The 21,048-nt window shown below is 49.5% G+C and overlaps 2 protein-coding genes across 2 annotated transcripts; both read right to left on the bottom strand.

The window, feature by feature from the left end:
- Positions 1-2,912: 2,912 nt before the first annotated feature.
- LOC144144981 (uncharacterized) lies at positions 2,913-4,581 on the bottom strand. Its single transcript, XM_077676481.1, has 4 exons — positions 4,218-4,581; positions 4,002-4,121; positions 3,218-3,262; positions 2,913-3,157 (listed from the first exon to the last, which is right to left on the bottom strand). The coding sequence occupies exons 1-4, from the start codon at positions 4,219-4,221 to the stop codon at positions 2,913-2,915; spliced, it is 414 nt and encodes a 137-aa protein (XP_077532607.1). The 5' UTR covers positions 4,222-4,581.
- Positions 4,582-16,320: 11,739 nt separating this feature from the next.
- On the bottom strand, positions 16,321-20,693 carry LOC144144977 (membrane metallo-endopeptidase-like 1). Its single transcript, XM_077676480.1, has 2 exons — positions 20,430-20,693; positions 16,321-19,142 (listed from the first exon to the last, which is right to left on the bottom strand). Exons 1-2 carry the CDS (start codon positions 20,691-20,693, stop codon positions 17,085-17,087), a joined length of 2,322 nt encoding a protein of 773 aa, XP_077532606.1. The 3' UTR covers positions 16,321-17,084.
- Positions 20,694-21,048: the final 355 nt, after the last annotated feature.

Below are 21,048 nucleotides of genomic sequence, written 5' to 3'. Positions count from 1 at the left end.
CGGCTAGTGAATGCTACGATTCCAAGCCGTCCTGGGAGGCTTATCTTTATGCATTTTCACAGCTAACAACATGGCAGAAGCGCGGTACGATGATTACTGAGTTATTGAGAATTCCCATCCAACAACGCCACCAGTTGTGTTTTACAGAACCGAAACCGAAACCGAAACTTGTTTGGTTGCTCACCTTGGGCATCGTCCAATCACGGTGCCCGCTCCTCCTAACGTCACAGCTTTAGTTGGTGCGGCCGCCGCAAACCGCGCATGGTAGTTTTTCTAGAGTGCCTAGAATATTCTCGTTTTTCTTCTTTCGCGCTTTGTAAAATAATTACCGATTTGTCAACCGGATAAACGATGAAAAGTGTGCTAATTTGAGCCAGTCTACGCAGTCCAAGCAAAAACGGGAGCTTGACAAATTCACTTCAGTGTCCCTTTAATGCTAACGTGCAGTTGAAACATAGTTAAAGAGAGTGAAATGCTGGGCTTGTTGGTTCATACTGTTGCAAAAAAGAAACCAGCGGCAAGCACACGCAGGACAAGAGAAGGAGGGACACAAACACAACGCTGGGACACAAACCCAGCGTTGTGTTTGTGTCCCTCCTTCTCTTGTCCTGCGTGTGCTTGCCGCTGGTTTCTTTTTTGCAACAGTTGAAACATGTACTGAAGTATTTTTATTCCAGACGGTCACTCTAGCGCAAAATTGGTGTTTTTCAATATTTCTTGAGCTTTTAGGGTTCGAATGCGTCTTTTGTGGCTAGTACGGAGCTTAGTTTAAAGGCGAGTTATTTTAATTAAATTGAAAAAAAGCTCGTATCTTCATGCATGGCCCGGGCCCTTTCAGGTGAGCTGTGCTCCTATAAAATGCATGTTACGTTAGGTGGCATTGTCGCTAAACTTTAATTTAATATTTTCTGTGCCCTGTTTTTTTAAAAGATAGCAACATGAGCTGGGTTCTTAATTTCTACGCGTGCATGCAAACTGTTCTCAAGCCAGGGCAGCGAGCTCAGAAGCCATGAAAGGAGACAATGAAGTATCGAGAAAACACTTTATTTCCAGAATAGCGAAAGAAAGTATGAGACTCAAAGTTCTGGTGCAACAAGACCCGTCGGTTGCATCCAAGCCGTAAATCTGCGATACTTTTCGGTCGGGTGCTTACTTGAAACAGAATGAAATTTTGCAAGATTCTGGCGCTTAGTACACTTTGCAAAAAGCCTGAAATACAAAAAGACCACATTAGAACCTAGAAAATCAACAATCACCGATGCTTACAAAAGTGCGGGGAAAGGTCACCAAACAGTGCTAATTGCAAAATCAAAGGTCATGGTACACGTATGGAAGCTCAGAAACTAGGTCTTTACAATTTTATCGCTTCACATGGGCGTCAGCAATGTTAGCTAACATTGATTGATTGATTGTGGGGTTTAATGCGCCGATGCAACGCAGTTACCCAGAGATGTTGCAAAAAAAACTTTACTGTGTACGGACTAGGGTAGTATGTCAATTGCCTAAAACCGACAGAAAATGCAGGAAGATATTGCAGGCACGTTATACATGGATTGATTGATAGATTGATTGTGGGGTTTAAAGCGCCGACGCAACGCAGTTACCCACTGTAGAGATGTTGCAAAAGAAAATTACTGTGTACGGACTAGGGTAGTATATCTGTAATTGCCTAAAAGCGACAGAAAATGCAGGAAGATATTGCAGGCACGTTATGCCCCTTCAGCAGGCCAATGTTGCTTTCCTTCCCCTTCAGTTTGATTTTGGCAGTGCTTCTAGCTGTGGTAAGCACCAAAAAAAGAGAAACAAGCCTTCTTTAATTCCTTTTACTGTTTTTCTGTCTCCCCTCCTTCACAAAGCAAACCTATAATAGGCCTCCAAGGTTGATTACAGTCGTTGCTGCTGCCGAAGACAAGCTAGATACCACATGCGAGTGCCGTTGGAGTGGTCTTTCACGGTCCGCTCCGCTCCAACAGCAAGCGGAAGCGCCATTGCGCATGCGTGGCGCGCTTGGCTGGCTTGGCCGCGAACGGCATTGGCTCCGGTTGCGCTGAGCGGGCCGCCGATACCGGAGCGGAGCGTCGAAAACGGTCAGCTAAAAGCCTTAGAGCGTGGGGCCAAACAAAAAGAAAACACCTCAAAACACAGGAAAGAATTGTGACAGGGTTTTTTTTTTTTTTTTTTTGCTTCTCATCAGGTAGCAAATAAGAAACGCATTCACGCAGAGTGAAGCTATGCCGAACAACATTGCTCACGCTATACAAACTGCCTTTAATACGTGAACTGCTCTCGATGTGAACTTTTGCTATTTCCGGTAGTGAGACCTCGTTAAACCGCACCTGACGTGGACGCGAAGAATTTACGTACTATCCGGCACTACGGTTTATCCGAATGCATTAGGTTAAAGGGAAACTGAGTCAAGCATTCGGCCTAACTGCGTATAAAAAGAAACTACGGCTTATGTGGGTAGGGTTTAAAGAGATTCCACTGTACTTTGTATTGCCCATCAGCGTATTTCAGTGCACACTGCAATTATGCACTGCGGCAGTTGTGGAGTGCAAATAAAGTACACCCCTGTGAACATGGGCGCCAGTAGGGGGAGGTGCAAAAGGGGCACTTGCCTACCTCCCCTACTTGCCTACGCTGAACTCTCCTTTACATGTTATACTCGGCAGTCTTGTTTACCTTTTCTTTTACGCCATCCAGGGCCAAATCCTGGACACGTTGCCTATGATGACAACACTTTCACTTAGCACAGGACAAATTACCCGCGCAAACACTTCGCATCAATGACTGTCCCTATCCGCTTTCCTGGCAATTCATTTTTGAATCTGTTCGCACTCCTCGTGAGAATAACTTGATATTGTTTGCACTTTTTTTTTTTCATCAATTTCAATGAGCGCCACTATGATTTGCTACAATACCGTTCGAAGCATAGCATACAAGATATCGACACAGTACTTGAGGTCGCTCGAGCCGACAGAGCCAGCGAGCCACATCGACTGTGCACAAACGACAAAGGCAGTGCTCCGGTTTCGAACAGGGTTTAATGATGTCGATACAGGCACAGCCACGGACAGCTCGACTCGAACGGCATTCTGGAGGGCTCGATGACACCATCCTGCTCGGCGGTGGCCGGGACGCATAGCCAGGAGGCGGTCTGCAACAAAAGGCAAACCACGTTAGAAATGTCAAGTTTTGGGAGGTCATCACTGCTTACCGAATGCGGGGTCCAGGATTACGCCGACAGGAACGGGAAGGGACGCTGAAAGGCAAAGCAACACAGACGAACAGCGACAGAACAGCTTTTATTACCCGGAAACACCTCTGTACAAAACACGCGTCGTCGAGCTAGATAGGACAGATGGAGACGTGTACCTGCCTAGCCAGAAGAGTAGTGCGTGTTTGCGTGAAGGATAAAGTTCAGTTAGACACGACACAAAGGTCAGGGAAAGGGGAAAACGGAGGCGGTGCCGGACGCGAACCTGAAATGGAACCGAGGACACCAATTCCAGCACTCGCCTTTGCCGCGACCCCAATTTGGAGCCGTGGACCGCAGAGCTGCGTTCCGTGCTTCAGTGGTGCTCGCTGGAGGTGGCGACTATTCCGAACGCCGCGTGAACCGAGGACGTGCGAGCGGAGGCGTTATCAAAGTGCATACCTCGGCTACCGCGGCGTTCGGAAAGGAAGACTGACTCTCACCAAAGCTTAATGGGACTTCCGAGCTAAAGAGTCGCACGCTCGAGGCAGCGACGAAGGGCTCCCAACCCCGCCACTGCGCCGCTGTCCCGAAAACTACAGCCTAACGAGCACCGCAAAGCTTTGGTGATAGCCGGTGTCCCTGCGTCGCGACGGCCCACAAAACGTCCGGCTCCGAGGCGAATGTGCGCTCGGTTTGGAAGATTCAAATACGCGAAAGTTTGACGTCGCGAAAGAATATGATACGAAAGCCGGTTTTGTGGGCACGCCACTCGTCGCCCCGGGCCTTCGGCCACGGAACTCACCACTTGGAAGAGTCATTGGTGAAGACTGAAGCAGCAGTCCGTGAAGAAAGTTCGCGGGTATATGCTTGTCCGAGCGGGCCGGTTGCGAGCGGTGAATGACACAGGCACAAAGAAAAACGACTGTAGAAAAAGAAAACAACAGTTTATAGACTTAAAACAACTCTTAGCGTGATCCAAACTTCCTTAATAGACAGTACCGCGTGGAAAAAAACTCACCCATCGATCAACGCCGGCAGCGCGCCGTCAGCTACCCCGCCAGCTACTCCGCGTCCGATACGCAACAGGCGAGCAAGATGGCGTGCCCTTTGTTCTAAGACGCGCCACGGCCGGACTGGAGGAGCGGCGAGCGCGCACTCACATCGCTATCGTCTTCCAGAACATTCTGCCAGTTGTAAAACAAAACGAGCGAGAAAGACAACTTCCGTTTGCACATCACGTCGCAGCCGCGCGGGCACCGGAACATGCATGACAAGGCATTTTATGCTGCGTCACGGAGCAAGATAACCTTCTTGCTCGGTGGTTTTGCCTGCCTATCGCGCCATGCCATTGCGTAGGGGCTAGCGGGCTTTGCCTGGCGCTATTGCACGGTTTGTATACGTGTGCAGTAGTGTCACATTTTGAAAGTACATAGCGCCACCCTTCAGGCTTCAGAAAGATTAGTGCGAAATTAAAAACAGTCCTGCAATTTATTTATAAATTTCTTGTGGTTACTCCACTGTATAAAACGCTGGCTTTCATTTGAGCTGCGCAGAAATCGGTTGTCTGTGCTTTTAAACACAGTACGGGTACTCCTTTTTTCTTCTACCTTGTAGGCATGGATAGGTTGGTGGTGTCGTAATTTGGAGGTAGAGGTCCCAAGCGCACAGACGAACACGTGGAGGTGCGTGCACAAGCCTTGAAATAAATGAAATTCACTCTTGCACTTGAAATGAATTGAGCTGAATTTATTTAAGTGTACCATGGGTGGCGTTACGTCCGGGTACTTCTTGAATCTGAAAGGAGTACTGACACTAAATTTCTCGCTTTCAGTTTTTATGCTGTAAAGAATACCTATTGGTCTAGCAATTACAAAAATCGAACCAAAAGAGCTCAGCCACCAGCGGAGAATTAATTATAACTCATTTATTCCAATCAGTTTCAAATTCGGTCGTCGCGCGCCAAATGGCAAGACGCACAATGTGACGTCATGTTCGAGTGCAAGACGGACAATGTGACGTCACGGTTTCCGTGACGTTAGGGACGTTTGCTGCATCGTCTGCTCCGATTGCACGTGGTCCACACTCCCCTGCGCAGATATGTTTAAATCGTCAGACTCGGATGAGTAGCTGCCACCCGCCAGACAGTCAGAACAACTTTACTTGGCCACAGATGAGCCGATTAGGCCGGCGACGTCTTCGCCGTCGTCCATTTTTTAATATCGCTGCGGCTCGAACCGGCGCAGACCGTGAAAACAACAGCTTGTCGCCACTCTTCCGATCAATTTTATCGCCGAAAAGAAGTTCCACATGGGAGAAAGTAGACGTTAGTCTGCTGAAAAATTGTGCTAGGGATTGTTATCAGCGCTGAATTTAAATGCGAAGATCAGATATTTGCCGTGATGGTAAGCCTACGCTCACCGGCAGCGTAGGTTCGGCGGGCCGACCCGGCACCACGCTGCCCGGCACTGCCGGCACCGTGGTGCGGCGAGTGGCCTAAAGATGGCACCACCTGCGCTATAGACTCAAAACACGCCACTACAGTGAACTAGAATCACCGATCGCTCAACGGCAATTATCGCCAAGATAAAGTTCCACATGCGAAAAAGGGGATGATGATAGTGTGGTGAAAAGTTGTGTAAAATATGGTCATTCACAGTTGTACAGATAGCGGCGATAAAATATTCGCCACGACGCTAAGCCTAAAGTTCCCAACACCCAAGCTGACCCGAGCAGCGCAAGCGTTACGGGGTTGGTGGAAACGCCCCTCTTGTGAAACTCGCCGCGGGCAAGCGCGTTGCGTTTGGGTTCCCCTAACTTCTTGGGTGCCCCCAACGGCGGCTTCTCCTATTCTAAAACTGCCTAATCGCTTCCACTCCGCTTTTACTGCAGCTCCCCCGTCAACTTCTGGCTCTGCAGATAGAAGCCGAGAAGTGCAACGAGCAAATTCTGCTCGCTGGCTTGGGCGACAGTTCTTGCGGCCGCCGCCGCGCACGAACTCAGTCCATGTTTCGCGCTTCACGTCGTCACGTGGAAAATAATGCATCCTGGCGTCGTCGTCGATTTACTCGGACAGACTTCTGTACAAACTACTGAAGCCAATTATATCATTTTTAGGCGTCAAACTTTGGTGTCAGTATACTACAACCTGAAGTTTTAGGTGCTGCCATTAGCGGACTCATTAAAAAATTATTTTTCTTCATTTAGTTCGCAGTTGTGTACCAATACGACAAGTTCCCTTTAGGCCAGCAAAAGCTGTCGGGCCATCCGAAAAGTGAGCCGTGCGTTTGCCAGGAAGTGAGCGTTCGCGAGCTTCCACGACGACCAATTCGATTCTCATAGCAAACACGTACATATGTATCCAAAACTAGATCATGTCCAAAAGCGACCAGGCCATAGCTGACCCCTACCTCCGAGAGCCGTTCGTTCAAGCCTCCGTGGTACGTAGGGGAATAAAAATGAGGAAATGGTCAGCTGACGGTAGTAGCCGAAGCAGAACATCAGAATTAAAAGAGAGATGATGCATTAGTAAAACTAAAGGCTTTTTTTTCTCGTTATTATGACCACTTATATTCGCCACATTATGAGCCATGCATCACGTGTCCGAGAAGACTAGAGGGTCGCGAAAACAATCGAAATTTTAGCCCAGCCCTGGCCGATGCCCCATCGTGGGTACGGGCCAAGCTTTCATCACTGTCATCACCGCACGCTAAACGGCTCCAAGACAGCCTGGTTTTTGCACGCAGCTAGCTTCTTGGCCAATCCCCCAGGTGGCTATGTGTCGCGATAAGAAGATAGCAACCGTCTATTGTCAAATCGGCATTTATTTCTCAGAATTGCTAAAGGCCAACTGCACTCAAACTTTACCTCGGCCAAAGTTACTTTAGTCGAGTACGTACCACCAAATTGTATTACAGTACGTACCACCAAACCAACTGGGACATGACTAGCAGCCCCGTGAAGTGCGTGGTTAATTAATTAGAAGCGTTTAAAGTAGCTCCGTGATCACCGTAATCACCGAGATCATCCAGCGCGCGCGTTTTGCGCGCCCCGGCAAAATTTTGTAAGCGTGCTGGTTCCCCCTGGCTCCGCCAGGCGACAGTGTGCACTTATGCATCGAATGCGCATTCAGCCCGTTGGGCCACTGTTTATGCGGCATTTCGCGGCATATCAACGTTGCAGTTTTTCTGGTCCAGGCACGTGGGTATTTATTTGCCGCATTTCTGCTCAGCCCCTTCCGAAGATGCTGACACAGAACACCTGTAATGGATGTGTCCTTCTATGAAACAGGCAAGAATGTGACACCTTCGAAGCACAAGCCTCTGCCCTTCCAAATCGACCCTACCCCCTCCCCCCCCTCCCAATTTTCATTGGAGCATAAAGGGGTCCAACCACCGCTCCCATGCGCTCTTCCGTGAAGTGGAAGCCAAAATAGAACTGTAACATACGGTTTATGCCAAGAGGCATGCAATCTCATTTAGAAATGCCTATCGTTGTTAGCTGATTCTAGAACAAACTTTTGGGTTGTGTAATGTAGTAATGTTCATGTAGTAATGTAATGTTCATGCCACCAGGTAACGTACAGTACTAAGGTGGCCAATTTCCAGTATCATCATCAGTAACCGCAGCCCGGTTATAAATATCGTGTAAGAAGAATAACGGCTCTCTTGTTCCGTGGGTATGAGTAGCGCTTGCATCTCTCTGCCACGTATGGTGACTCGGTGGGCGGCGGATCTGCTTTCCGGAGAATGATGACTACAATCTTACAAGGCTGCAGAAATACTTTCTGCTACATTGACGACATTGTTGTGTTTGGGTGCACAAAGGAAGAGCAAGACGCCTGCCTTCGGCAGGTTTTGAAGTGCATTGCCCATGCTGGGCTAAAACTGAATGACAAGTGCATTTTTGGAGTGAAGGTGCTTGACATTTTGGGTCACAGAGTGACAGAAGAGGGGGTTCGCCCACTTGTGAGCAATGTAGAGGCCATCCAGACAGTTCCAGCTCCCACAAATGTAGCAACATTGCGCTCTTTCCTTGGCATGGTTGGGTATTATGCAGAATTCATACCGCACTATGCTGAACTCGTTGAGCCTCTACGACAGCTCCTACGGAAGGGAGTAGGTTTCACTTGGACGCCGGAAAGGCAAGCCTGTTTTGACCAGCTGAAGCTCCTCTTGGCAAGTAACTGCTTACAGCTTTTTGACCCTGCTCTGGAAATAGTGGTTACAACAGATGCTTCTGGCATTGGCATAGGAGCTGTACTCCAGCAACAGAAGGGTGATGACTTGCATACCATCGCTTTTGCATCAAGGCGCCTAACACCGGCTGAAGCCAAGTACTCTGTAGGCGAACTGGAAGCACTAGCCTGCATGTGGGCATGTGAGCACTGGAAAAGGTACCTTTAAAGCAGGCACTTCACGTTACGTACAGACCATCAGGCACTGGTGACGCTGCTCGGTGCAAATGGAGCGGGCCGTCAACCTTTCAGGATTGCCAGATGGCATGCCAGACTGCTGGCATACAACTACACAATAGAATACAAGAAGGGCACTGAAAACACTGTCGCAGATGCACTTTCCCGGTTACCGCAGGAGAAGTATGGAGCCCGTCCGGAGCCGGAAGATGCTGTTTGCTTTGTTTCTTCATGTTTAACTCACGAAGGATTCGTAACCGCAACTGCGCAGGATTCTGTACTTTGCCAAGTGATGCAGTGGACAACGTCCAGGTGGCCATCAGCCATAACGCTGCCTCCAGAAGCAATGCCTTTCTACAGGGTTCGGGACGAACTGTCAGTGATGAATGACCTGCTGCTCTGAGGGGAACAATTCGTGGTACCTTCTTCGTTGTTGAGCAGACTTCTGGATATCGCCCATGAATCACACCCAGGCATCACGCGTACAAAGAAACGGCTCCGAGAAAAATACTGGTGGCCTGGCATGAACAAGCACGTCGAACGATCAAGTCTTGTGCCGTTTGTCAGTCTGTTGACAAATCAGCAAAGCCAGTTGTGCCGCTAATGCAGCCGGTACCATTTCCTTCAGCACCGCGGGAGAAGATAGGCATCGGCATCGTTGGTCCTTTCGCAAGGGCTCCTCGGGTCTGTCGTTTTGCCATTACTTCAGTAGACTACTTCAGCAAGTGTCCAGAAGTAGGGTTCACCTCCAATGTCACTTCAGCGACGACCATGTCCTTTTTGCGGAGTATATTTAGCCGTGAAGGCTATCCGAAGGAGATAGTGAGTGACCATGGGCCACAATTTACATCCGTCGAGTTTGAAGAATTCTTGCGCAATAGAGGTATCCACCACACATTCTCGGCAGTCTATCATCCACAGTCAAATGGACAAGTGGAACGGTTTAATCGTGTGTTAAAAGGACTACGTTCAGGTGTGTCTGGAGGAACACCGCCCACTAAAGGAGGCTGTCACAGGGTACCTTGGGATCTACCGCTGCACACCGCATGCAACTACGGGTCAGAAACGTGCTGTTCTCCTACACAGCCGTCACCCAAGGACCAGACTCGATCTCGCTGCAGGACCGACTGGAAGTGTTCCTGAGGTCGAAGGCGTGGAGCTTCAAGCCGTCAAGCAAAGGGTAACTCGGAAACAGCTTGCAAGCAAGCACTATACGGATCGACGTCGTGCAGCCAAACATTCGTCATTGAGCGCACGACAAGCAGTTCGGATTAAGCTACCGGGACATGTGCCAAAGGGTTCCCCATCGTATTCATCTCCTTTCAGCGTGGTTCGGCGCCAACATGAGGACACGTACTAGCTGAGCGACGGTCGCGTTTGGAATCGTGAGCGGCTGATTCCATACACTGCAGCCTGGAATCCTGCGACAGAGGCAACCAGCGTTTCCCCTGGGACTCCCGGCTCCACCGCAGCACAGCCCCCGAGTGCCCAGCTGTTCCAGCCACTTACTACCCCGGCCAGCACCGACAGAACGGCCGTTCCAACTTCAACTGCAAGTACTGGTGTGCCGAGTGTTGATGTCACGGACATGAGTGTACCAAGGAACGTGTCAGGAGGGACTGAGACAAGTGCTGAAAGTGAGGCTCCACGCCGATCCACCAGAGACCAACGCAAGCCTGCATGGCTGGCTGAATATGACTTATGAGACAATGCAGTGACTGTGCGTCCCCCTTTTTGGGAGGAGGGGAGGTTGTGTTGTGTAATGTAATTCTGTTCATGCCACCAGGTGGCGTACAGTACTAAGGTGGCCAATTTCCAGTATCATCATCAGTAACCGTAGCCCGGTTATAAATATTGTGTAAGAAGAATAAAGGCTCTCTTTTTCCGTGGGTACGAGGTAGCGTCTGCATCTCTCTGCCACGTATGGTGACTCGGTGGGCGGCGGATACAACACGAACGTACACAACCGCTAAGTACCCCACGAACGGCACCAAATGTGCAGCCCTCCATTTCCACAGAAATGAAATTGGCGGAGTTAATATAATTGATCGCTACAAAGTGCAGATAAAGAATAACTAGTCGAACGTAATTTTAAAAAAAATACGGAAAGTAGAAAAATAATAAATAAAGAAGCGATTTTAATAAAATCAGAAATATAAATCTTACGCAGCTCCTCCAGAAAACGAATGCAAAAATAAAGGAGCAGCGAAAATAATGACAAAAAGCGTGAATGCGAAAAATCGCCTGAACAGAAGAATCCCATAACGGCCGTTCCACGTTTCGCCTGGTATGAGGCGGGAAATGTAGCACCTACTTTGACTGCGCACTCTGAGGCCTGCAGTCGTGAAGCAGGCCTGCAGTCGTGAAGCAGCTGCAGGCAGCTCTGGATGTGGTGCAGGCCAAGCTGGCCAACGTCGGCCTGCAGCTGTCGGCCAGAAAAACGGAGGCAATGCTGGTGCACCTGGACGCCCAGACCCGTCGCAGGTCTAGGTACCTGCAAATCGACGGCGAAGAGCTCGGCTGGAAGACCAGTGTGTGGTACCTGGGGTATGGTAGCCACCATACCTGGGGCTCACACTGGACCACCACGTAAATTTCCGCCAGGCCGCCAGGAAGCTCCGCGCCAGGGCACAGAAGGCCACCACGGCTGTGCGGTAGATATCTGCCCGGGACCGCGGCTGCTCACAGCGAAAGGCCCTGCGTCTGTACAATGTTTTGGCCGTGGGGTTGCTCATGTACGCCCTGCCAATGGTCACCTTGTGCAAGCCGAGCTGGCGTCAGCTGGAGGCCGTCCACCGCTAGGCCGTCCGCGCCTACCTGGGCCTGCCTCGAGACTCTCGGTGTGAGAAGACTGGCTAAGGCAGGGGCGTGGACACTTGAGATGGTGGCAGAGCAGTGGGCCCTGGGACACATCGACCGGCTGTGGCGCGCCGAAGGGGGAGGCCCCCTACTGCAGCGGCTGTGGTCCCACCAGCACTCGCACTGTTGCGAATGCGAATCAGCACGCCACTGTGCTTCAAGCTTCGTGCAGCGCTTTTCTGCTATGAGGTGAAGCCTCAGAATACACCCACTCAGTATACATCAGCCGTAAATTAGCGATCTTTTCCCCCTAGCCTCATGAACAAAACTAGACAGCGGTATTTGACACCGAAACTTTGACCCCGAAAAAAAAGTCATTAGAACGATTACTCTGGTTCAAATACCCACCCGAAGCCAAATATCCTTAATTTTATTTTCGCCTCATTTGTTTACCTTAATATATAGGAGCTTGTTGGAGTAATGTGGCGTCATAACGAGCGTTCATTCGCCACCATTTTTTAAAGGGGATATAGTCTTTCTTGGGCTACTCAAACTCGAAAATTTTGGCCTGCTTCGATTCAACTGCCCGGTCAAAAGTTGAAAGAATTCTCAAACGAGACGTTTTATAGGGAAAACATTTCCAAACTACTGAAAATGGCGGCAATGTTCATACATGTCAACACTTTGGAGCAAAAAGAAAAAGACATATTTGAGGGAAAACATCAATCCATAAGCGATATTTACAGTGTTTTTTTAATTAAAAATACATGGTTGCTTGATTTTCACGATAGGAAATAAAAAAATATACGCCTTTAAAAAAACAATTTGACGCAGAAATACAAAGAGCGCAACGCTAGCTACACTCGCCCTCCTAATGGCATTCCAAGAAGCCCCGAAGTAACGAAAGGTTCGACTGGATGGAACGTGATCAGCGGAACCCGATTTATTGAACCGACTTGAGCAAACCTCGACCGTGCTTATTATGGGAGGAGTGACGTGGGTGGGAAAAAGCGTGACAGTATGGTGGTAAAGATAAAAGGGAGAGTTATGCGGCAGAGGCAGCAGAAAACTATCACCTTCGGCAACATTTGCAGCAATCGGAGCAGAAACGCAGCCATTTTATACGCCGCGGACGCCGGATTTTCGACCTACATAGTCAACTAGAACAGGGTGTTCTGCAAGGATCAAAGCTGGGACCGTTGTCATTTTTAATATATGTGAACGATATTCCAAACATACCATGTATACCCCAGATAGCCATGTATGCAGATGACACGAACATATTTTTCTCCAGTAGCAATATAAGCGAACTGTAGTACGAATTAGATATTTTGAAACGGTGTCAAACTACTTGCACGAAAATAACTTACAGCTAAACGCATCGAAGGCTACCTATACCATTTTGAGGCGAATAAATAACAAGATAGATCAAAGCATTCATATTGAATATCGGGGCAATATTATCAGCGAAGTCAGAGAACAGAAGTTCGTAGGGATTATGGTTTCATGAAGAATTAGCTTGCATGGCATCCTCATTTTGAGGCAATGAAATTTCAAAAAATATTGGCGTTATTTACAGATTAAGCGGTTTAATACCGCTTTGGCTCAAAAAAAAGCTTTATAACACTCTTGTCTAATCTAGGCTTTGCTACGAAATATTAGCGCGGGGGGACAACAAATAAAGCAAATTACAAACGGCTGCTCATCTTACAAAAAACGATGTTTGCCAATTTTCGCAAACGCTATGCCGACTTGAGAACTGGTCCGCTATTTCTTCAGTGCAGTATGCTTAAAGGGGCACTGACACAAAATTTTGAAGGCGAGATAACTTCGTAGATAGATTGGTGGGAACACATATACATCATCTGCAAAATATCAGCGGCGAATACAGCCTAGAACATATTTAAAATCAATTTTAAAGTGTGCGAAACGCAACCGAGCAGCCAGCAGAGGACCACGCGCAATCGACATCCCGAGGATATTGTGTAAATAAACAACATCCAAACACGTCACGAGTTTGTGTTTGCCCCTTCCGCACTGCCGGCGTTTTTCGCCGGCTCGCACGGCTCGCCGCTCCAATCGGAGGGCCGGTGGGCGGAGCTTCTGCTCTCGAGAACGAACGACCCGATCGTTGGCTGCGGAGGCGCCGTGATTTCGTTAGCTCATCGGGCAGCTGGCCGCGACCAAAGTTCTACAGCGATTCCAGGCACTCTGTTTCTATTACTGTTTATTACCAATGGATGCGAAAACGCGGCAGAGGCACGAAAAGCCCACTGAGCTAGCCGCACGGTCGCTGTGCAGGCGGCGGCCACGGCCGCGAAGTGGCCCAGGCCGGCGCAGGTAGCTCGAGTGATAGCGAGTTACCGCTGCACGAAATTGTCTCCAAGTCCCGACCATGGTGGCTTACATGAGAAAGGAGTTAATGATGCGATGGCGGGTTGCATTAAAAATTGTCATCTGCACCGCTTACGAGAGCGGCACTCGAATATCCGCCGCAGTGCTAAGCCGAACACATCTGTAGGCGGACCTGTAGGCAGACCGGCCGGCTGCTCCCAGCGCGCGTCTTGCCACCCACCGTCTTGAGCGTCGCGCGTCGTTCTTTAGCCGCGGTAGCATTTGCACTCGCAGCGCCTGCGTCACATCCACGGTCGCTTTTTAATTAAGCGCCTCACGAGATCAGTACGTGGGGGCATTCGCAGAAACTGCCGTCGATGTGGATTCGACAGTGCTACGGCGGCTCTGCTCTGTGATATCCCTCCGATGGTCACGTGGTCAGCTTTGTTCCCACAAAATCCACAAAATCCATCGTTTCGCGGCACTCGCTGAAACCGAAACTGCGACTGGCCGCATTGAAAATGCCTCTAATAAAACAACCGTCGCACGCTGAAGCAAATGAGGTTTCTACAGGTTATAAGTAGGTCACTAGCTACTTATCGCAACAAAAAAAAAAACAAGATGCAAAATTTTTGTGTCAGTGCCCCTTTAAGGATGACCAAATTTATTATATGAAGCTTCTGCAAGTTATACACAAAGAAAACCTTCATGGCAAATGTAACGACACTAGCAGTGTATACTCTTTCGGATATCCCGAAATACATACACCGAAATTATGAACAAACTACCGCGGGCAGTTTTTTTCTGTTTCAACACACATACTAAACAAAGTTGGAGACCAGATTGCTTTTAGACACAGTAGAAACAGATTTAGAGCACAGGTGGAAGGATACATCTTAGAAATTTATGTACATGTAAATTTCTGCACATAATGTCTCTTTCTTTGATCTCCTCGGCCTCAATGTTTGCCCAACTCGGGACCAACAGACGCACACGTTAGCAGATTCGCAACACCGGCCATACGACCTGACCAAGGAGCCACATACCAGGGAGATCGTAACAGAGCCACGTTAGCCTCGGGTAACATGGCTAACGTGGCAGGCAAAAGAACATTTCTCGATGTGAGGTTGCGAAGGGGCCCGGAGGCAAAGAAATCAGGCCCTGAAGCGGAAAAAGCAGCTGCTGACAAGGAGAAGCTATCGGAAGTGCTGAAAAGCCGCTAGCGGTAAAGCATCGGTGGGTCACCCCGAACTGGTGGGTGCAGAAAAGCCACATGGATCCGGCGGGAATTTTTTTCTGTATCTCTTATATTGTCTTGGCGGAAGGGGAGATATATTTTTATAATCTTCTGCCGCATGCGTTGTAAGCTGCCAACCAGAACTATAATTTATTGTGTTCGCCAGTGAAAGCCGTCATTCCTTTGATTAGTTTTCGTTTAACAAATGTGTTGAATGGTGGCTTGGTTTCGTGGCCAAGCACATGAGAACTTTACAAAAGACGGCGTATTACGCAAAGTCAAATACTATCGATTTTCTTCTTGAGTTTTTTTATATTGTTCGACTACAAACTCTAGCTTGTAGTATTTCTCTGTGAAATACCTGTTTTTCAATAACCGAAGTTTTCAACTTCGTAGTGTTTTGAACTTCGTCTAGAATGCCTATGTGCAGAGCTATTTTGTAGCATTTCGTTCCTATCGATCAATACAGAATGTTCGTATTTTCGGGACGAAATTGGTGTTAGGTAAAATAAATTATATGAGTTATGTACCCACATGCTGCAGCTCCGTTTCTGCATCTGACACTCCGCTAGCGTTAGTTCCACGGTCGCACCGGCGCAGTGACGCCATGTCTCGTTTTAGAGCCAGACATCTACGCCGCTAGCACGTTTAGGCCTTCGCCGGCTTTATGTTCCCCCTTCACCCTCTCCTCTCGAGACCCACTCGCTTCCAAGCTAATTTGCATGCTTCGCTCCAACAAAGTTTTCCCTGGACTCCGACTCGCAAACACCTCAATGAGCTGGGAATATTTCTGGGCATTTTGCACTAGAGGAACTTTAATCAACCTCTGATGGAATCGCGCGTACCGGTTGCTTTATTTTATAACGAATACGTCGGTTCGTTGCGAAAAAGATGCCGTAATAACAATGAACCATGTAGATATCGCACCGTGGGTGAAACGGTGTTTCAGCGAAGCTGTTATCTGTGTTTGCGATGATTATTGATGCTTTTGATTCTGTGTATTGACGTCGTTCAAGTGCAATGCAACACTAGTGATTTTTCGGCGCAGTCCAGTACCGCGATTGTTCACTACCGCATTGTTTAAAGATTTCTCCACTTCGGTATAACGACCCCTGTACGGGCTCGCCTTCAAAGCTATCCTTTACGACGTATACCGAATCTGTTCCTTTTTATGTTAACGAGTGGAATTGATGATAATATTGACTCTGTGTCAACTAAAGATTGCCTGTCATCCATCTTCCGTCACAAGCAATGCGTTGAGGCTACGCTACTTGGACGCCTGCTTCCATCACAACAAGGCAATTTCAATGCCACTGCCTAAATTAAAGAGAGCAACCGGAGGTCTATGTAGAGGGCGACTACTATGCCCTCAGAATTCTTAATCACAATAACTTATCAAATTTCACGTTTCCAAATTTTTGTTTGTTATTTTTCATTTTTTGTGGGTACGGTCTCCCCTGAACCGAAATCCAGCTTACGCCACTGCGTGCAGTTGCCATGACCTGCACAAAATTAAGAATGCATGTGCCTTGGCGCGCTTCTACACTTATCGGTTCTCTAAAAGTACATTATGAAAGCACACCACAGCGTTCTCGTAGCGGAATACAGTCCTAAAAATCATCTGCAGTGCAATAATCTATTTCAGGTGACATCGATTTCCAGTATATCGAGAGGCACCCTCCGTAAACCTTTAGACAGGGTTCGTGGTAGTGTCCACAAAGTCCTGCTGCGGGACTTTGACACACCATAGAAACTATATCCCGCCATTGTATGATATATGACAGCCATGTTTTAGGCAGAGTTCGCAGTAGTGTTCCCAAAGTCCTGCTGCGGTACTTTGACACTCTATAGAGGCTCTATAGCACTCCATTCTATGACATAACAGCCATGTTCTGACATTACCACACGCTGTCTTTTTCTCAAAGGAATTCTGCAGCTGTCAAGCAGAATCAAATTGTCTATAGTGTGAAGACCCATGGGCTTCCTAAACAGTAATAAAACCTACACATCCAATGTATGGACCCGACAGATTCCTAACGTGATGAAACTGTTCTGTGGAGACGCGCACTGACATACGGAGAATTGACTTTTTCGCGCACATATGCCTAGGGTTCGCGCATCCCGACGTTGACTTCGTCAAGCTTGCACTTGTCCTTTGGGTTCATAAAGGAGCCCTCGGTGCAGCCAAAGGCCGTTGCAAATTCGGGAGTGTGTCGAAGGGGGCCGTTGACACGGGCCCAGCCCGAACTGGTGTCACCCATCTGCTCTTGCTTCGCGAAACGCGGGTTGACGTTCTCGCAGAAGCTCATGCCGTAGTAAATGAAAAACAGCTGCTCTGGCACAAACTGGCGGGCGTCCCTGAAGCGGAAGTTGGAGAGCTCCTTGAGCATGTACTCTTCGAAGGACTGGTAAGCGAGCCTGACTGCAAGGACATCCAGCATATCGGCGGTCGACGTGCGCTCGATAAGAAGCAGCGTGCTCGCAGAGGAGTAGTGGCTTGAAGAGGCGCTCATCAGCGCATAATCCTTCTGGAGGCAGCCGCGAAGGTTCTCGAACACGGAGGCCGGGTCAGACCAACTGGTGTTCAGGTAGAATCCGTACGACAGGAAGTAGATATACTTGAACAGGCTCCAGTAGACCCGGGTGCCGACGCGGGGGATGTGGAACTTACGCAGCTTGGGATCCACCGGCATGCCGAAGTCGAACACGGGCAGCGGAATCTCAAGGCGGCGGAACGGAGCGCCGAGGTGCGGCCACGTTCTGAGGATGCCCTCGCTCCAGCCGGTTCTCAAATCGTCCTCTCCCGTCTCGAGGCTTCCCCGCTTCCGCTTCAAGGCGCGCTCAAGCCAGAAGTAGAAGAACGAAGGCAGGGAGCTGCTCGAGTCCTCCTTGTAGAGGCCGCCAAGGTATTTGCTCCTGTAGGTCTCGTCGAAGAACCGCTGTGGTATGAGGGGCTCCCAGGAGATGCGCGCCAGCTGTCGAGACACGTAGTCAGCGAATTCCCTCGAAAACAAGCGGGAGAAGTCATAGCGGAGGTAGCCAGCGAGTGTCGAGTTGAGGTGACGCAGGGCGAGATCGTGGATCACCTCCCAGCCCAGCTTGGCCACGGACCGGTCGTAAGCCAAAACCATGATGAGTGGCGCTTCGAAGCGGTCCAGAAGCCTGACGCAGTAGAATTCGGCAAGTATCGGCTGCGCGGCCCGGGGGTTGCGGCTGTACGCGATAGAGGCGAGTTGGTGTCGCACGGTGGCGTTGGCGACCAGTGGGGACAGCGCCATGCAGATTCGGAACGCCAGGTAATTGAGAATGTCCGGCTTGCGCATCGTCTGGTGGACATTGCTTGCGAAGCTCAGTAGGTACTCGTAGTTTGGCAGCTTGACGAATCTGTTCACTGCGGATATACGGCTTCCAAAGGCCTCTTCCAATAAAAGCCCCCAGTGAACCACGTGAGACTCCGGCATCTGGTCGAGAAGCACGGTCGCGCACTGGCTGAGCAGGTCGTAACAACCCGGAGCTTTTTGAGGCGCCATGCGTCTTGCTATCTCCATCTCGACCAAGGCGATGTTTGTCGACAGAGGCCGTCCGAGATACGACATGAGCGCCTCGTGGGCCTTTGTCAGGAAAGCGAAGTCGGCGATAGAGGAGCCCTCGGCGAAGCCAGACACCAGCTCCGGCTCTCCGATGGACATGAACGTGCGCTTGTCATCCGGGTCTTCGACGACTGAGAGATGAAAGAGGCCGTCGAGTCCCAACAGGCGGTAGAGCGTACCGAGCTTGGAAGAGACGTCCACAGCTAGAATCCTGTCAGACGGGGAGTAGGGCCAGTGCTGTAGGCCGACCATGTAGAAGAAGGTCGTGACGACTTCCCTAAAGAGAGACGCAGGGGGCTCCGTGCACGCGTCGAATAGGACCTTGGCCGCCGGGAGTTCGCCGTTGCTGTGGCCCAGGATGCCGACCAGAAACCGGGAGTAGCTGTCCAGAATGTCGTCGTCTACGGACCTCCTGTCCTGGTCTTCAGCGGGACGATGCTTGTTGGCCCACACGGAGCAGACGTACTCGTAGAAATCGTCGCACGGGTCCACGGACGCATTGACGGAGCTGACGATGCGCATCGCTTCGTGGTTGCACTCCAGCGATCCGCACAGGTCACTCTCGAGCACGATCTGGTCAAGGAAGGAGAAGCACACGGAGGCGAATTTAAAGGATCAGCTCCCAATACTCTAAAATAAGTGCTTGAGAATGATTATGAGGTTTAACGTGTCGACGCTATACAGGCGATGAGGCGCGCCGTAGTGGAGGGCTCCGGATTAATTTTGACCGCCTAGAGATCTTAACGTGCCCCGAAATTTCGAACACACGGGCATTTTCGCTTTTCGTCTCCATCAGAAAAGCGGCCGCCGCGGCCAAGGTTCGAACCAGCATGCTTGGGCTCAGCAGCACATAGCCACTGATCCACCGAGGCGGGTTACTTATACAGAGGATTGTTTTGTTAGTTATCGTGCGCCGTAGCTCATCGGTGTTTTTTTTTTTTTTTCTGGCGGGGGAGGTAATAAACACCTTAGTATACAAATTTCCGCCTGTTAAAGAATGCAAGGGGGTACACATCAACACGAACGTGTCGTATACCCCGCGCTCACTGTCCAGGCGTACCTTCAAATAGTTACGAATCAACATTTCCATTTCAGTCATGCACTGAATTACGGGCCCGGCGACCGTTTACTCTTTCCTCACCATTCCACTGCCTTTACACCAGCAGGTGTTCCGGTGTCCGCCCCTATATAGGCGATACAATTTACGCCTGCTGGTGGTCCTTCCTCTCTTCTTCCTAATAAATAAATACATCATACGTTTATCTTCCTCGTTCAAGGCACCATTCTCACAGTCTCTCTTTCTCACATTTTGCCTTAGAGAGAGAGAGAGAGAGAGAGAGAGAGAGAGAGAGAGAGAGAGAGAGAGAGAGATAGATAGAGAGAGAGAGAGAGAGAGAGAGAGAGAGAGAGAGAGAGAGAGAGAGAGAGAGAGAGAGAGAGAGAGAGAGAGAGAGAAACTTTAATGAAGACCAGCGAGGTTAGCCGAGCCGTTGCGCTGGCTTGCTACGCTAGCTGTGATCAGCTGTCAATTATCGCACGACACCTGGCAACGTGTATCTGTAAAAAAAAAGTCTCCATGTTGGTCTTAACGGCGTTGTGATATTTATTACGTCTGGCTCACGACGATAGTGCTTAAACGCAGAGCTCGTTAATATAGATCTCGGTCGGTTAGACTCACCCTTAATGAAAAAAAAAAATGCATAGCAGCACCGCATGATTGTTTTTTGTTTCGTTTTTTGTGGCAACTCAGGTTCTTTCGGGTGAAGCAGAGAAATGAACGTTAAAGTATAAGCCAGACCGTTATCTACGTTCCCTGTCATCTGCCAGCGAAAAGAGCGCGAATGTTGAACTCGTACTGACCGTGGTGCCGATGCCAGGCCGGGAGGCGGCTTTCTCGTCACCCGGTCCAACCAACTCGTCGGTGAAGTTGAGACGGAGGCGGGCGCTCTTGCGTTCCGGGACGAAGATGTAGCCGACGACGCCCATGGCCAGCACGGCCAGCAGCACGACTAGCACGCTGTACGTGGCGTAGTTGCAGACCCAGACGTAGCGCGCGACGCGTAGGGCGACGAGCGGGCCGCGGTCGTTACAGGGCGGGTTCGGCCGATCTCCATGGTCCTGCATGATGCACGGAACGGTGGCGCATGCTTCTTCTTCCTGACGACGATGATGATGATAATTATGATGCCCTCGAGGGGATTAGCTAGTACCCACAAGGGGGATTGGCCAGGGCTAAATCCTTGACTGTGCTCCGGTTGGATAAACTTAATTTTCAGAAACAAGGGGGGGGGGGGGGGGGCTGATATGGTCCACTGTGACAAAAAAAGTAAACCTAGTTCCACCTAGTGTGAAATCTGGTGAAACAGCGGAGTTGTCTTTACGAGGATCAGGTTTAGCTTCGGATTTTTTCTTGTGTGGAATATTAGAGTTGTCGTAGCGGCTAAGCGCTGAACATAATTTGTTTCCGCATAGTTCTGGC

Source organism: Haemaphysalis longicornis, unplaced genomic scaffold (genome assembly GCF_048455015.1).
Source record: "Haemaphysalis longicornis isolate Haplotype H1 unplaced genomic scaffold, Haemaphysalis longicornis Haplotype H1 scaffold_7, whole genome shotgun sequence".
In the NCBI taxonomy this organism is placed as follows: domain Eukaryota; kingdom Metazoa; phylum Arthropoda; class Arachnida; order Ixodida; family Ixodidae; genus Haemaphysalis; species Haemaphysalis longicornis.
The sequence above is the reverse complement of the archived record's forward strand: the minus strand, read 5'-3'. Positions and strand labels throughout refer to the sequence as shown.